This window comes from Elephas maximus, chromosome 19, assembly GCF_024166365.1.
Source record: "Elephas maximus indicus isolate mEleMax1 chromosome 19, mEleMax1 primary haplotype, whole genome shotgun sequence".
NCBI classification, from domain to species: domain Eukaryota; kingdom Metazoa; phylum Chordata; class Mammalia; order Proboscidea; family Elephantidae; genus Elephas; species Elephas maximus.
Genome location: NC_064837.1, coordinates 25,561,607 through 25,577,731, shown reverse-complemented (window position 1 = coordinate 25,577,731; position 16,125 = coordinate 25,561,607). Strand labels below are relative to the sequence as shown.

Genomic DNA, 16,125 nt, shown 5'->3' with positions numbered 1-16,125 from the left:
TCTGTAGCGCAAAATTTCACATTGCGTTAAAGTGCGTTAGGCCCCTTCCCACTAGATGGCGGCCGGTAAACCCACATAGAAATTCTGGAACCTCACTGTCCCCATTTGGCAGGACTCGGGTGCGAACGATGAATTGCCGGACGCGTACCCTCTCCCGCCCCATCCGGGGGTCGCGGGAAGCCCCCCGGCTGTGGGCAAGGCGGTGGGCGGAGAGACAAGGCTCCCTTGGCTCCCGGCGCTCGGGGGAGGAGCCGGCGCGGAGCAGCCACTCCCGGCGCGCCGTGACGGGCCCTCCCGCGCCGCCTGCGCCCGGCGTGGAAAGAAGGGCCGGGACAGCGGTGCGGGGCGCGGAGCGCGGGCCGGGGCCGACCGCGAGCTCGGGCCGGGCGGCAGGTGCGGCGCGGACTACAAGTCCCAGCATGCCCCGCTGCCCTGACCCGGCCCCCGCTGCCCCTTAAAGGCTCCGGGAGCCGCAGCCGTCGGATCGCCGCGGCTTTCGCTTTGCCGCCGCCGCTGGGCGGGCGGAGGAGCGGGCTCGGTGGCCGGCTCGCCTAGCGTCCTGGCTGAGGCGGCGCCGAGGGCCCGCCTTGTCCAGCCTTCCCAGTTCGAGGATTCCCTTCCGAGGCGCCCGCGCTCCCGGGCCGCCGCCTCGGGATGCCGAGGCATGGATAAAGCGGCGCTGCGCGCGGCGGCGATGGGGGAGACGGAGGGCGGCGGCGGGGGGGACGCCGCGGCCGCAGATGGGGGCGCCGGGGCCGCGGCCAGCCGGGCGCTGCAGCAGTGCGGGCAGCTCCAGAAGCTCATCGACATCTCCATCGGCAGCCTGCGCGGGCTGCGCACCAAGTGCGCGGTGTCCAACGACCTCACCCAGCAGGAGATCCGGACCCTGGAGGTAAGGGGGCCCCGGCGTCGGGGGATCCCGGCCGCGGGCTGGGGCCGCGGGGACGGGGGTCCGCGGCTGGGAAAGCCGCGCCTACAACTCCCTCTCTGCCCCGGTTCACTCCTTCCCGAGTTGCATCCTGGAGCCCGGGCCGCCCCCTTTGAGGCTTCCTCTCCCTTCGCCACTCGCCGATGCGGCACCTTGAGGACCCAAGACCAGCCTCTCACCTTGGGCGGGATGGGGCGGGGGGAGGCGTGGTGGGAACGGGATGGGGGCTTGTGGAGCCCGTGGGAGGGGTGGGCTGCCTGCGGACATCCCCCGCCCCCTCCCTCTCCACCCGCGCCTCTTTTCCAGTTTACGGGGCTTCAGGACTCACTCTCCCGCTGAGTCACACGCTGGACCTTTCGCTGTGTGACTGAGCCGAGCTGCCTTGGGCCGGGGTGACGGTTATGGGGGGCGTCCCCCTGAAGTGTGACCATAGGTCCGCCGCCCTCTGCCTTCCCCTGATGCCCCAGACTCCGTCTTGTCCCTTCCTTTTCCTCTCCTCCAGGTTCTTGTCGGTCGCCTTTCAAAAAGTGTTTGCTGAAACTGCATTTTTGCAGTTAAGGCATTTGGTGCTTTCCTTTCATGTTGCCACAGCGTTTCACTGCTCAAAATGTAATTACTCGTTCACTCTCCCCACCCCTCCCCCATACGTTGGATTTTGGCTTAGGAAGGATTATGCTGGGGAATGAAGCCTTTGGTGGGAAGATGACACTCTTTAAGGGGTTCTGGTGGAGAAGGCGTCGAATGTAAAGAAGAAACGAGATAAGCGGGCCCTTCTCTCAAATTACAGCTATAGGGAAGTGCAGTGTTAAAATGACTTTGAACCGGCCAGAAGGGGTGTTGGGCTGGGGGGGGAGTCTCTCCCTGCCCACCCCACACCCCATCCCATACACAATTGAGGGAAACTAGTGTCATTCCCAGCTTGCCCTTGTCCAGGGACTTGGAAGGCTCTGAAATTCCAGGGACCAGTTAATAGCTACCCTGTCTTGAGGAAGGGGCTGTCTCTACCTTGTATGCCACATCTGGCCTTCTGCAGGTCTCAGAATGTTTTGTTTTATTAGAACCTCATTTTCTCACCCCCCCCTTATTGCTAATTGCCTCTGCCAGCTGTCATAGATCCAGCCAGCTATCTGCTGTAATTATTACAAGACCAGCCCTCCCTCCTCTTTGCACACCACAAGCCTGAATCCCTATTTGATCAAAAATGCTCTGGGGTGACTCTCCCTCGCTTTTCTTCTCTTAAAAACTCGGAAGCCAGGGACATAGGAAGCATGCAGTCAGTGCTGGCTATTATTATTTTTATTACAGTTTTTTTATAGCAGTACTGACCAAGGCTTTGCTTAAAAAACAAACGAACAACCCCTCCCCTCCCTGCAACTGTCTCTTCTGCATGCATGCTGCTGTTTTTCAAGTGACAAGAGAAATGGATTTCTTGAACACAGCTGAGTGTGTTTGCCCAGCAAAGTTCAGTTTTCAGGAGACACAATAGGGGGCCTGTGTGGCTTAATTCCGGGAGGAGGGGTCCTCTGGCACCATGTGTCTGGTTGGACTTTTGTGTTGCTGGGATGAGAGAATATTCTCTGTGTTAGCATCTCTCAGGTTATCCCCATTTTGCTCTGAAGTGCTCCTGGTTCCCAGAGTGTATACAGGAGAGCTGTCTGCTGTTCTTTCTCTGGAAGTGGCACTGTGTCCTCCAGGTACCCTGACTTCCAAAGGCTCTTACTCTTTTTGGTGATAGTGTGGCGTCGTGAGACCCCTAAATTGTGAGCTATTTTGGTCTCTGAGCTGGTTTACTCAGTGGCCTCCCTTCTGAGCTCCTGGGTGTCTGTTTGGATGTTAGTCTCTGGCAGCTGGAAACGCATGCTAAGGCCCGATGGGCATTTGCAGCAGAAATGGGAACTAAACCCAGCTCCATGTTCTCGCCGCTGCGATATGGATTCAGGCTCATTCTACCAGGTGCCGTCAAGTTGATTCCAACTTGTGGCAACCCCATGTGTGTCAGAGTAGAGCTGTGCTCCATAGGGTTTTCAGTGGTTGATTTTTTCAGAAGTAGATTGCCAGGCCTTTCTTCCGAGGTGCCTCTGGGTAGATTTGAACCTCCAACCTTTCAGTTCACTCTACTTCTCTGAAAAAGCAAGACCTGGGGAATAGGAATTTAGACCCTTAGAGCTAGTTCCCTGGGGTTGCCACCAACAAGTTTGGGTGAATCACTTCACCCCGTAGGCCTTAGCCACCTTGCCTGCAAAATGAGAAAGTTAGAGTGGATCTCTGAGGGCTCTTGGCACCCTAAATCTGTGATTTAGTGAAGGAGACTGAACTGGGTTGAATCAAGCGTTCGTGATCGCGTTTACGTGCACCCCTGTTTAAGAATATCTAGGGTTCTAAACTCCAGATTTACTGAACTGATAAAATATGAGTTAAGTTTATAGCTAAAAGAAGTTAACATTAGGGGTAGTGTGGCAAACAGAAAGCCTGAGGCTTTCAGATCAGGTCTGAGTTCTGTCTTTGTGACCGTGGGCAAATCCTGTGACTTTTGAACCTCAGCGTTCCCATCTGTAAAATGGGGATGAGACTGCGTAAACCCTGCAGCGTGGTTGTAAGTCTGTTAAGTCTGTGTTCTCCAAAATTCTGCCTGTAAGCTTTCTCTAGTAGGGTCAGGTGGATTCACTCCACAGGCCACCCTTAGGGGAAGGTGCTTCTATAGCTGGCCCTGGTTTCCAAGAGCTGGGTGACATAGTCCAGGAAACAATCCCAGCAGCTGGGCAGAGGTGGGCCACCCCCAGGAGGGTGTGGTGAGGCAAGGCAGGGCAGTGGTGATGTCCACTCTGGCCTTCTCTCCTGTTCTGTAGACTCCTCTCACATACCTGGCCAGGGTCCTGAGAGACCTGACTTGCAACATTGGATTCCTGGCTTTTGAAAAAGGGTCTGACGAGAGGGCTTGGCTTATGCAACTATGCCAGACTTCCTTCTGAATCTTAGGAACCCCAGCCCAGTCTGCCCCTCATTAAACAATGAGGCAGAAACAGCACATGAAATGCCCTGGCAGTGCCTGACCTGGGGCCAGCTTGCTGGTGCCAGAGATTCCAGGTTGTGTGCAGGGAGCAGTGTGCCCGGCTTGCCCCACTGACCAGAATGACTTTTCTCAGTATAGTGATCAGACGTGGACTGAAAAGGGTGGAGGGAGCCAGGGTTTAATATAATATTTGCCAGGCAGTATGCTGGACCCTTCTCGATCTCCTAAGATTTCCTGGAGAGCCATGGACCTTTACGACCTTTAGTACACACATTTTTTTTCTTCCTCAAATGGGAAGGGAGGGAGATAAAACCTGGAACCAGAATCAGAATCTGTGAACAGATGTTGCGAGGCTCCTTCCTCCTAGCAGAACCTGGGGTATCCTGTTTCCGGTAGACCCTCCCAGGGGTCTGAGAACTCCACCGAGGTGAGTGGAAATGTTTTCATTCCCCAGATGTGCTCAGTGAGGGACACCTGACTTGCCTCAGTGCTCCACCTGGGGCCCCATGCCAGCTCATTCTTTCATTCTTTCATCCTCTGTGGGTCGACCCTGTGCCAGATACTGGCAGGACAGTGGTGAGCAAAAGCACACATGCGCACGTTACCTCGCGGAGCTTCAAGTCTCGTGGACGTTGTAACTTTGTCTGTTGAGGCCAACCTATTAGTACTTTCTGGAGACAGGCCCTGCCACAGAGTCTCCCCACCTTGCGGTCTTACAGTGAAAAATTCCTCCTTAAGTAAGCTGACCTAGAAAAAGGGCCTTCCTGAAGGACCTTGCCCATAAGGCCTTGTTGAGGAGGAGACACTTGGGGGCCTGGGGCAGGCACAGTCTCTGCACTTTGGGCACGTTCCTGCAGTGTTGCCCTGGAGCTAGGAGGCACCTAGGAGAGGGGGAGGCCAGGCTGTTACTGGGGGTGGTCAGAGATGCCTGACCTTCACTCAGCAGGGCTGTGCCAGAGGTCAGCCCCTTCCTTGGGGAGCACCTGAGCCCTCCCTGTGCCATCTGCTGTGACAGGAGAGCCATGCAATATGTCTTCACAGGTCAGTCCTTAGGGCAGGTGTGAGCCTGCAGTCACGGACCACCATTTAGTTTTTATTGATTTGTTTACTGAACTCCTACCCTGGCAGGCTCCCCAAGACCTATAAGGATTCTGAGGTGGTATGGGACAAAGAACTAGATTTGCCCTTTTGTATCTGGTTTCTGAAAATAGCACAAGCAATTAAGGTGCTCTTTTGTCTTTCTAAAATAGCCATGCAAGCAGGGGCTACAGGGCCTCACACCTGTCTCAGACCTGCCAGCTGGCCTCAGGAAGGGAGGGGTCATGGTGCAGTCAGTCTTGCACATTCATTGGTTGGGTTGATCTTAACTATACATAAAGGCCCCAGTCATGCATATTCATTGAGATCCCAATGACCAGGGGAACCTGAACCTTGGAACTCTGTCTTTTGGGACCCCCTGGATTGGTGAGAACATCCATGAATGGGAGAGGGTGGCATGTCCCTGGGGACAATGGAGGCCTGTGCCATGAACTCTCCCAGACCTTGCAGGCAATGTGTCTCTTTGCTTGTATCCTTTCTGGTTATAGTAAATGGGTAAGTGTAAGTGTAGGTAATAGTCTCTGTGAATTTCATGAGCCGTAGAGAATTAACGAACCCACAAGGGACAGTGTGAGACTCTGACTTAGCTCAGGTGACTGATTCAGAGGAGGGCTGCGCAGGCGGTCATAAGGATGGAGTCCTAACTTGTGAGGAACCAGCTTTGGGTAGCTGGGTGATAGGGAAAGGGCACACCTTGAAGTCAGTGAAGAACAGAGTCCTTCCAGCTTGTGACCTAGCCCCAGGGGGCTAGAGGAACAGAGAGAGCTGGCTGGTCTGAAGTGCAGGGAGTTGTGCAGACTCCTGAGCCTACGGCTGATCCCTAATGGCCTGGCCTCGGGTGGCCACAGATGTTTTGACCTAACTTTAGGTGATTAGGGTGAGAGAGGAAGTGCCACAGAAGAAGTGGCTGGTGAGGAGGAATGGAGGTGTGGGAAGGTGAAGCCTGGGTCCGTTTCCAGGTGGGAACTGGATTCGTGCTGATCCTTACCATGCAGTGAATGACAAAGGTGGTTGTGTCCACCTTTCCCCTTTATTAGTGCAGTTAATGACAGCAGTAGCCTTGGAGGTGGGTGGGATGTTCTCTTGGTCTCCGGGGGCATGGTCAGTCTAATGGGAGAGCAGACAAGTACACAGTAACTCCAGGACCGTGCTTGTGCTTCAGGGAGGGGCCCTGCAGTAGGAATTCGAAGGGCTGTCTAGTTCAGCCTCCTAGTTCTATTGACGATCTTCCCAGAGTCACATATCCCTGGAAGAACTGAGACTGAAACCTGGTTTTGCTTTCCCCACCCAGCTGCTGCCACCGGCGTGGCATTTCTCTGCTTCTGTGCCGCCTTCAGATTTTGACCTCCTGCTGAAGCTATTCCAGCCATCCCCAGAAGGGTGCAGAACTGACGCACTGCCCCTCTGATGCCCGTTTTCACCTTGGCAGCTTTTCCTTTGGTGAAACGTGCCACAGGTGTCTCTCAGCGGCTGCCTGGAGAGGGAGCTGACGTTTCCCTAGGTGTCCCCGGTGGTGTTCAGCTGTTAACTGAAAGGTTGGAGGTCTGAGTCCACCCAGAGGTGCCTTGGAAGAACGTCCTGCTGATCTGCTTTTGCAGAGTCAGCCACCGACAACCCTATGGAGCACAGGTCTGTTCCAACACACGTGGGGTTACAGTGAGCTGAAATCTACTTGAAGGCGATTGCTGTGAGCCTGAAGAGGGGTGGGTAGTGCTGGAGGGAATCCTCACCGGATCTACGGCCTGGATCTGGTTAGTTGAGCTTGAGGAGGCTATGGTTTGCTGCTGGGGACAGTGATGGGCATGTCTTCTTGGGGTCTTTGTAAGCTCCTTCCCCTTCAGAGCCATTTCCTCTGGCAGAGTGGTCTGGATTGGCTCAAAATCCAGGAAGGCTGCATTCTACACCGTGTGTTTTGGACCTGCCTACTTGGTGTGGTCTGCAGAGGGACAATGACAAAGGCTCTGACCTGTGGTGACAGTTGTTGCAGTGGGCGGGACCTAGCCAAGCCTGCACCAGGGCTAAGCTCTACTTTTTAAAACAGACGTCCTTTTAGAATAGGCTGGTTGAATCTTTATTTAGATGAAAGCCCCAAGGCATGTTTGGGGTAATGGAAGTGACCTTTGAGCAGAGAGGGCAGATGTGGAATGAGAAACATTCTTGGTCACCTGCTCTGTGTGAGCACTGCGCTAGGCTGTTGGCATGTGCTGTCCCATTTCACACTCACAATGACTCTGGGAGGTCTTAGCCCCACTGTACAGATAAGGAAATTATGGCTCAGAGGAACTGAGAGACTGTTCGAGCTAGTAGGTGGTTGAATCTAAACATCAGTCCAGAACCCATGTTGCCTTAAGAAACCGCTGTGGGATTTCTGGGGTTGTGGCTGTTGAGACTAGGGAAGGACCAATAACAAAAGGGGTAACCAGGGGCATTTGTGTGGCTCAATTTATGTGGCTCAATTCCAGATGCCTGGTCAACCCAGGCTGTGCAGCCTTTGAGCTCGGGATCAGGGCTGCTTCTCCAAAGTCCAGCCCAGCACATCCTCAAACTGTGAGGCAAGCGGCTCTGAGCTTGTGTCTAATTCTGAGAAACCAGAAGCTACCTGGTGATCGTACCAAAAAAATGAACCCATTGCCATCAAGTCAATTCCTACTCATAATGACCCTATGAGACGGGAGAACTGCCCCATAGGGTTTCCAAGGCTGTAGTCTTCACGGGAGCAGAGTGCCACATCTTTCTCCCGTGGAGCCACTGGTGGTTTCAAACCACTGACCTTTCGGTTAGCAGCTGAGTGCTTAACCACTGCACCACCAGAGTCTTTGCCTGGAGATCAACTTACTCATAATTGTTTTCGTGGCTTATTCTTTCTGAATGATTTTTTATTGCTTTGATAAACTGTATATTCTTTCACTTTCTACTTTTAATTAAAATGTTTTAAAAATTCACGTAATGATACATAGTGATGGTTTTACCAAAAGAATACAGATGAACAAAAACATCACGTATAGTGCTGCCTCTCAGAGTTTATTCCTATTAACTTCGCTGTGCACCCCTCCAACATTTGCATATAGTGTACTACATATATGTAGATAGATGTTTGTGGAGCAGACCACGTGCATTGCCGTATAAATATCTTCGGCCTACGTCAGCACATAAGCATATGCAATGGGGTTATTAGTAGCTCCACTGTGCAATCGTACCATAAATTCAACTAACCAGTCCCCCATTGTTGGCCATTCGGGATGATTCCAACTCTTGCCACTGTAAAACACAATGCACTGAGTATCTTCTTGGAAGTGGAATTTGCTGGGCCAAATGAATTTATGAACACGTTTAACATCTGTCCTATTCTTTAAAGCCTGTAGCGCGGAACACTTCTCCCTCCTTCCCAGGCAGGATTGCCAGGGCTTATAAAATGGTAGCCAAAATGGTAGCCTTAGATTTACCCCTTTGCCAGTTCATCTGTTTTTACTCCGAGGTTTAAGAGTGTAAATAGGAGACAGGAGGACATGGCCCCATGGCTTAGGTCCTGGATTATGTATCAGGAATTATGGGTTCTCATTTTGCAGTGGCTTGTGCTTGAGGTTCTGCACTTTGCATCATGGATTGTGGGTTCTAGTTTTACGGTTATCTGCAGCAAAACGAGGCCCCTCTGAGGACCTTTCTTTGCTCCAGGACAGCAAAAGGAGGGCTGAATTTCAGGTCTCTTGTGTCTGGGGACTGGTCACCTTCGGGCAGTGCACAACCATGTGGTGAGGTCGTGATCACTTGAGGCTCATGAGAGGTACTTCACTGAACTGTAGCCTCAGTTTCATCACCAATCACAAATATTGATCGGAGAGCTATTTGGAATATCTGGCTTTGGGATTGATTTAGTAGAGTCTGGTATTCCTGAGATAAGAGGGCTGAAAAGGATCTTGGGATTTCCATCTAGTCCAGCCCACTCATCTTGCAGGTGAGGAAACTGAAGACCAGAGAGGGAAGTGACTCACTGAGAACATCTACTAGAGAGAATTAACAAAGACTGGATGGTGAGAAGGTGAGAAGAGATGGTGGTTAGTTAATACAGGAGCACTGAGCTAGGCATCAGACCTGGGTGCTCACAACCTTGAGTGAGATATTACACTACCTTGACCCTGGTCTTTTGACTGAAGGTGAAGGAGCTTACCAATTCCATCCTCCAATGTTGGGACCCTTGACTTTAAGGAGTTTCCTGCATGAAGAAGCAAAGTAGCAAAGTAGCTTCCCCAGCCCCATGCCAATGTCTGAGGGACCCTGGGGACTGTGAGAGATTCTTGGTGAACAGTCTGCGGTGTTCTGTGGGTAGGCCCCCCCTTTAAAAATTTATTTGTTGGTGTTGTTGAGAGTTTACACAGCAGAACATGCACTGACTCAACAGTTTGTACACGTGCAACTCAGGGATATGGATTATGTTCTTTGAGTTGTGCAGCCATTCTTGCACTCCTTTTCTGAGTTGTTCCTCCCCCATTAACATAAACTCACTGCCTCCTAAGGTTCCTATCAAATCTTTCAAGTTGCCATTGTCAGCTTGATCCCATATACATAGTTCTTAAAAGAACAGAATGCTCAAGGCAGATATTCTTTACTGGTTAAGTTAGACCATTGTTTGCTTTTAAGAAGACTTTGGGAATGTTTTTGGTTTAAGCTTTTGAGATTATCTCAGGGCAGTAGTTTCAGGGGTTCATCTAGCCTCCATGGCCCCAGAAAGGCTGGAGTGCATGAGAATCTGAAATTTGGTTCTGCATTTTCCCCCTTTTGATGAGGATTCTGCTATAGAATCTTTGATCGAAACGTTCAGTAGTGGTAGCCCAGGCACCATTCAGTTCTTCTGGTCTCATGGCAAAGGAGGCAGTTGTTTGTGGATGTGATTAGCTGCATATTCCGTTTCCTCTTCCTATTCTTGACTTGGGTAGGCCCCTTTTTGAAAGTCAGTCTGCCTAATTGGCTGGCTCAGCCTGAATGAACTGTCTTGAGTCTTTGGCCCTAACTGGGGACTTTCAAGGGCTTCTCATCCTTCCACTGAATGATGCTCTGGGCCATAGGTTGGTGAGCCTTTACTTCTTTAGGGCCCAATATTTGTCTTAAGAAATCATGCAGGTATTCCATTGGTTTTAATATCAAGATCATGTTATGAATTCTTTATGATTGTTTCTAGAATCATAACCTCCGTTTCCATCTTGTGACCATCTTGACTTTCCCCTCAGTCCTAGACCCCAGGGGGAGATACAGAGGTAAACTCTGGGGACAGCTGTTTGGATCCAGAATGCTTTGTCATTGATTCCCAGGCACGACTGTTTCTCATCTACATTGAAAAAGTCTCAGTTCAAACTGCACCACTTTTAAAACCTGTGTGTTTATGTACATCCATATTTCTGTCTTCCTGGTTTTGGTGGGTGGCAGTGTGTTTGAATTGGGCAGACTGCCTTCCAAAATAACGGAGCTGAAGTCATCTTGTTTACTTGCTGTTTCTCCTCCCCTCTTCTATTTTTCCACCCCCAAGAATGAATTGGACTTATGTTTATAATGCAAAAAAGAAAAGAAAGAGTTGTTGCTGTATGTGGATAGACAAGCTGTAATCAGAAAAAGTAACTTTTCGTACCATGCAATATGGACTTATACTAGCACCATACTGACCATGAGGGTTTTGCTTTCTGCAGTTGGATGAGGGAAGCTGCTTAAAGAGTGACGGGCTTTCTTAGGCCTGGCACCTGAGGGTTTTGAGTCTTGACTTAGTTAATTTGGGTGTAATTTTTATCTGGATGAGCAGAACCAATTTCCCTCATGGTATCCACAGAGTTTTGCTGATCAGGAAAAAAAGTTAGAGGTAATGGTGGAACATGACCTGAGTGCTCTCCCTTTTTAGGCTTCTAACCTGGGGGCTTTGCAGGGGGGTAATGCAGGCCTTTTGGTCCTATATTGTGTAGGGTACCCTTGTGAAGGAAGGCTTCAGGAAGTTCAGAATGTGCAGTCAGCCATCTCCTTCTTGAAGAATCCTGACCATGAAGACCAGTGTTCTAAAGGCTCTGAGAAGTCCTGCAGTGAGGGTTCCCAAACTCATTTGTCCAGGGGACCTTTTTCCCCGCTGAACTTAGTTGAGGAAACACTGCCTTAAGCCGTAAGCAGGGAAGGAGGTAAGACATTATAGGCTTAGTTTCAACATCTGTTGTCTTTCTGTTTTATGTTTTTGTGGAACTGAGGTCCCATTTGATGTCCTAATTAAAATCGGATTGGCTGAGGAGAGGCTGCTCTCCCATGGACCTACCCTGCCATGAGAGGTTGCCTTTTGTCTGTGGGAGGTGCTTTACGAAGGGAGGCAGAGCATGCTGTGGGCACCATGCCAGCACCTACCTTCATCCTTCCTACAAGCCTGTGGTGTGCCCATCATTCTCAGGAGGATAACACACACTAATAGGTCTCCCTGTCTTGGAGGCCTTGCATCCTGCCCGGGAGCCTCCAGCCCTGGGTGCCAGTTAGCCTGGTGCCAAGGGCAAGCTCCACTCAGGGTCTACCAGGAGCTTGGTGATCGCATCAATGGGCAGAGAACAGTCCAGAAGAAGTGCAGAGGGCAGTGGGTATGCTGGAGCCTGGGGCTGCTGAGGAGAGGGGAAGGGCTGGGCTGTAGACAAGGAATGCTTTTTAAAACAGAAAAGGAAATGCTAGCTCAGAATGGAAAGGAAAGGAAGCAGCTTCCTGTTTGTGGTGGTGGCCTTTTTGAAAGGAGGAGCTCTCTTTGACCCCTTGATCTACGGAGGCCTGGGCTGGCCGGGCAGGCCAGGGCCACTTCAAGTATATTGGGCCAGCCGCGGCTCCTGTGCCACCACTTGAGGTTTCAGAAGGAGAGCACCAGCCCCACCTCCTTTTATTTTCCCCAGGTAACTGAGTCAAATGGATGTGTGGTTTCCAAAATGAGTATCTATACATGTTACAAAATGAATGTGTCATAGTAACTGACATTTACTGAGCGCTTACTCCGTGCCGGAAACCCTGGTGACATAGTGGTTAAGTGCTACAGCTGCTAACCAAAGGATTGGCAGTTCAAATCCGCCAGGTGCTCCTTGGAAACTCTATGGGGCAGTTCTGTTTTGTCCTATGGGGTCACTGTGAGTCAGAATCGACTCGATGGCACTGGGTTTGGTTTGGTTTTTTGGTACTCCATGCCAGGCCTGCTTTTTAGGAGTTTTATGTGGCATTTGCACCTTCCATCCACATTGTGAGAAAGGTATTATTGTTACCCCCATTTTACAGGTGATGAAACTGAGGTGCAGAGAGGTTAAGTGACTTGCCCACAGTCATAGCTGTGGTGAGGCTAAGCTGTGACTTGACACTGAGCAGCCTTAATTACCTGCCAAAACCACCTGATCTGTGATTGGAAACCCCCCTCCCGATGACCTGGGAAGTCTGTTAGCAGCCAATAGTTTTTTAAGGCTCTGCTGGCCTCTGTCTGAGCACCGGAGGGTAGCCCTAAGCCCTGGTGGTTCCTAGGTGGGATGCCTGGGTCTGAGTTTACACTTTTTTTTTTTTTTTTTAAACTTTATCATGGAAATGTTCAAACATGTACAAAAGCAGGGAGACTGGTATGATAAAGTCTCATGTAGGGATCTCCCAACTCCAGCAATAAAGAACTCTGGCCAACCTTGGGTCGACTATCACATTTACACTCCAAGTCAGCCTGGCTTTGAGAATGGTGATGTCTTGGCAGTTGGTCTGGAGGAAACAGAGTGACCAGAGGTGGGTGAGCCTCTGGGAGGCCTTCTAGTCCAGCCTCCTGCCTCCACGCAGAGCTGTACCTCTCCCGGCCTGCTGGGAATCTCATTACCCTTTCCCATGAAATGAAGCTTTCAGCCCCCGCCCCTGCCCCGCCCAAGCTTGCTCTGGCTCCTGGCAGCCCGTACCTTGCAGGGAGTTTCACTATCTAACCTGAACCTCCTGCTGCACCTGAAACCTGTTCTCAGATGGTGGATCACCTTCCCACAGCCCCACAGGAGGCTGAGAGAAGACTCTTTTAATGGATGCTGGGGCACCAGACCCAGCAGTCAAAATATGACATGTCCCGACTTCCAGTCCACTGTTCTTCACGGCTCTAGCATCTCATCCTCCAGCGTCCTTCACTGCTCTGTCTACGCAGCATGAGATGAGTGTATTTCAACCAGCACCTATTTATCGAGTACCTCGGTAGGTAAACCCTGGGGAAAAGAGCAGATGAATTCAGGCAGACCCTGTTCTCCAGTTCCAGGTTTCCTTGAAGCGGGATCCAGCACTCTCCAAGGGACTTCCTTGCCTTTAGTGTTTCTTGTCTCATGGTTCTGTCCAGTCCTTCCCAAAGTCTGATCTTGCTGACCACTCTCTGATTTCTTTTTCCCGGTTGCCTCCTGGCCCTCCCAGAGGTAGTTTTCTTTTTGTTGTTGTTTTTTGCTATATGCTCTTACAAGTGTTTCTCAGGAGCTGTGTTGCTTTTTACTAGTTGTTTCAGGTCTCTGGGTTTGGCCTCTCAAACACAATCATGATGTCATTACGGGAAAGGACTGAGTGCCCGTCTCGAGCACTTAGTGGGACATGGAGGCAGGCAGTAAGGACTTCAGAGTGTATGTGGGCTTTGGGGTGAGAATCACACATATTCAAATCCTGTCTCTATTCCTTGGTAGCTGTGTGACCTCGGCCAGGCTCCTTAGCCCTCTGAACTTCAGTTTTCTTGTTAGTTATAACCAGGTGCTGTTGAGTCTGTTTTGACTCATGGTGACCCCCAAGCGTGTCAGAGTAAAGCAGTGCATCATAGGGTTCGCAGTGACTGATTTATCAGAAATAGGTTGCCAGGCCTTTTTTCTGAGGCACCTCTGGGTAGACAGAACTCTCCAGCCATTCAGTTAGCAGCCGATCTTGTTAGTTAAATGGGAATAAAAAAGGTTTATTTTGGGCTCTTGTGAGGAGTTACAGAGACAGGGAAGGTATACTGGTCAGTGCCTGATACTTAGAAGGAATCAGTATTTTTTTTAACCCCGCTCACTTAGCATTATTCTAAAGAACTTTTTCTTGTTTTTCTGTTATCTTCCATCTAGTCGTTTTAATTGGTACATGATATTCCACCCAGTGGACATGCTGGAATTTACCAAAGCATTTCCCGTTATTGGACATTTCGGTAATTTCCAGATTTCTGCTGTTATAAATAACGGGACTGGAATCATCTGTATAGATGCCTTTTTATTTTTGTTCTTATTTTGAATTCATTTCCTTGGGATATTCCCAGAAATGGAATTACCCAGTCACAGAGCATGAACATTCTTTGTGATAAGACTTGCTAAACTGCTCTCCATTTATGCTTTTTGAATGATGGTGTCTTGAAAATTGTACTCCTGGGTGCATTGTCTCATATTTTCCTTGCAATCCTTTTTGGCTTTTGTGCTTCCCCCGTCTCCCCAAACCCCGGCTGTTTTGGCCTTAGTAAATCATTCCCCATCTTGAATTTGCTATTTATTTCTCTTTTCCCTGGGTGGCACAAACAGTTAAGTGCTCAACTGCTATCCTAAAGGTTGGCAGCTCAGATCTACCTAGCAGTGCCATGGAAGAAAGGCCTGGCAATCTGCTTCGTAAAGATTGCAGCCACGAAAACCCTATGGAGCAGTTCTACTCTCTTGACAGCTGGAGTTGCCATGAGTTAGAATCCAGTTTACAGCAATGGGTTATCCATTCATTCAGTGACTTGACTGTTTACTGAGTGTCTCCTGTGTGCTGGGCACTGTTTCAGGCACAGCGGAAGGCACGGTGAACAAGACAGTCAGGGGGATCCCTTTAGCAGAAGGAGGAAGATAATAAACAAGCCAGTAGAGAAGAAGAAAACCTGAAAATGGGTTAAAGAGAGTTGGGGTTAGAGAAGAATGCGACTTCAGGTTGGATGGTCAGAATAGGTTTCCCTTCCAGGGAAGGACTACAAGCTGTCTTGAAAGATGCAGAGAAGGTAGGAACCCATTGAAAACTTGTTTCAGGCAGAGAGGCCGGCATGTGCGGGAGCTCTGAGACAGAAACGAGCTTGGTGAGTTCAAGGACCAGAAAGGAGGCCAGTGTGCCTGGAACACGGTGAGAAGGGGGTGGGTGGTAGCTGAGTTGATCAGAAGGGTAGACAGGAGTTGGTGTTGTTTCACTAAATTGGGCCACAGTGCAATTGGCTAAGCTCTCGACTACGAACTGAAAGGTTGGTAGTTCGAACACACCTAGAGGCTCCTTGGAAAAAAGGCCTGGTGATCTGCTTCTGAAAGGTCACAGCCTTGAAAACCCAATGGAGCACAGTTCTTTCTACTCTGCACAGGTGCGGTCACCATGTGTCAAAATTAACTTGATGGCAACTGGTAAATTGGTAAAGAATTAGTGCATTAATTCAACAAATAATTGTTGTGTCGGGGTATTAGAATCAATCAGAGGTGTGTTGTGCTCCAGAAAGTCAGCCTAGCGGCGGGGGAGTTTGTAGATGAGTGAACCAATAGAAGGTGCTGGAGAGGTGTGAATGAAGGCCTGTCACGCAGCACAGCTGACTCATCTCTGTACCCTAAGGTGTGCAGGGACTTGGGAGATATTTGTTGATTTGAACCAAGCTGTGCTCTGTGCTACCAGCCTTTACCGGGTTGAGTGAAGCTCAGTTCTCTGCTGTAAGGCCTGGTAGTGCCAGCCAGGGAACGGAGGTTGTCAACTCAGAAGAGGGTCTGCTGATAGCAGGTATGCATATCTACCCACCCATTGTGGGAAACAAGCTGAGAAATAGACATGAGAAACTGCCTGTTACTGAGTTGCTCTGCCCTATTTTTGCTAGAGCAGGGGCTCTGATTTGGTCTCTTCTTGGGAATACTGACTTGGAAATATGGTGCTTTTCACTATTTTCTTCCCTGAGGGTTGGGTGAAGAGAGGAGGTGTGAGATCTGAGCAGACCCTTCCAGAAACTAAACTTTGGGATAACCTAGATTGTACCCACCTAGTAATTCATTTGGAGCCCTCATGGCACAGTGGTTAAGATCTCGGCTGCTAACCAAAAGGTCAGCAGTTCTAATCCACCAGCTGCTCCTTGGAAACCCTGTGGGACAGTTCTACT

The 16,125-nt window shown here is 50.2% G+C and overlaps 1 protein-coding gene across 2 annotated transcripts in view; it reads left to right on the top strand.

Moving 5' to 3' along the window:
- The first annotated feature begins 354 nt into the window (after positions 1-354).
- The window catches only part of KSR1 (kinase suppressor of ras 1), a 174,576-nt gene continuing 158,805 nt past the window's right edge, over positions 355-16,125 (top strand). For both annotated transcript variants that reach the window (XM_049861472.1, XM_049861473.1), the window contains exon 1: positions 355-892. In XM_049861472.1, coding sequence (XP_049717429.1) covers positions 665-892 — 228 coding nt within the window. In that variant the 5' untranslated portion in view covers positions 355-664. The remainder of the gene's footprint in view (positions 893-16,125) is intronic.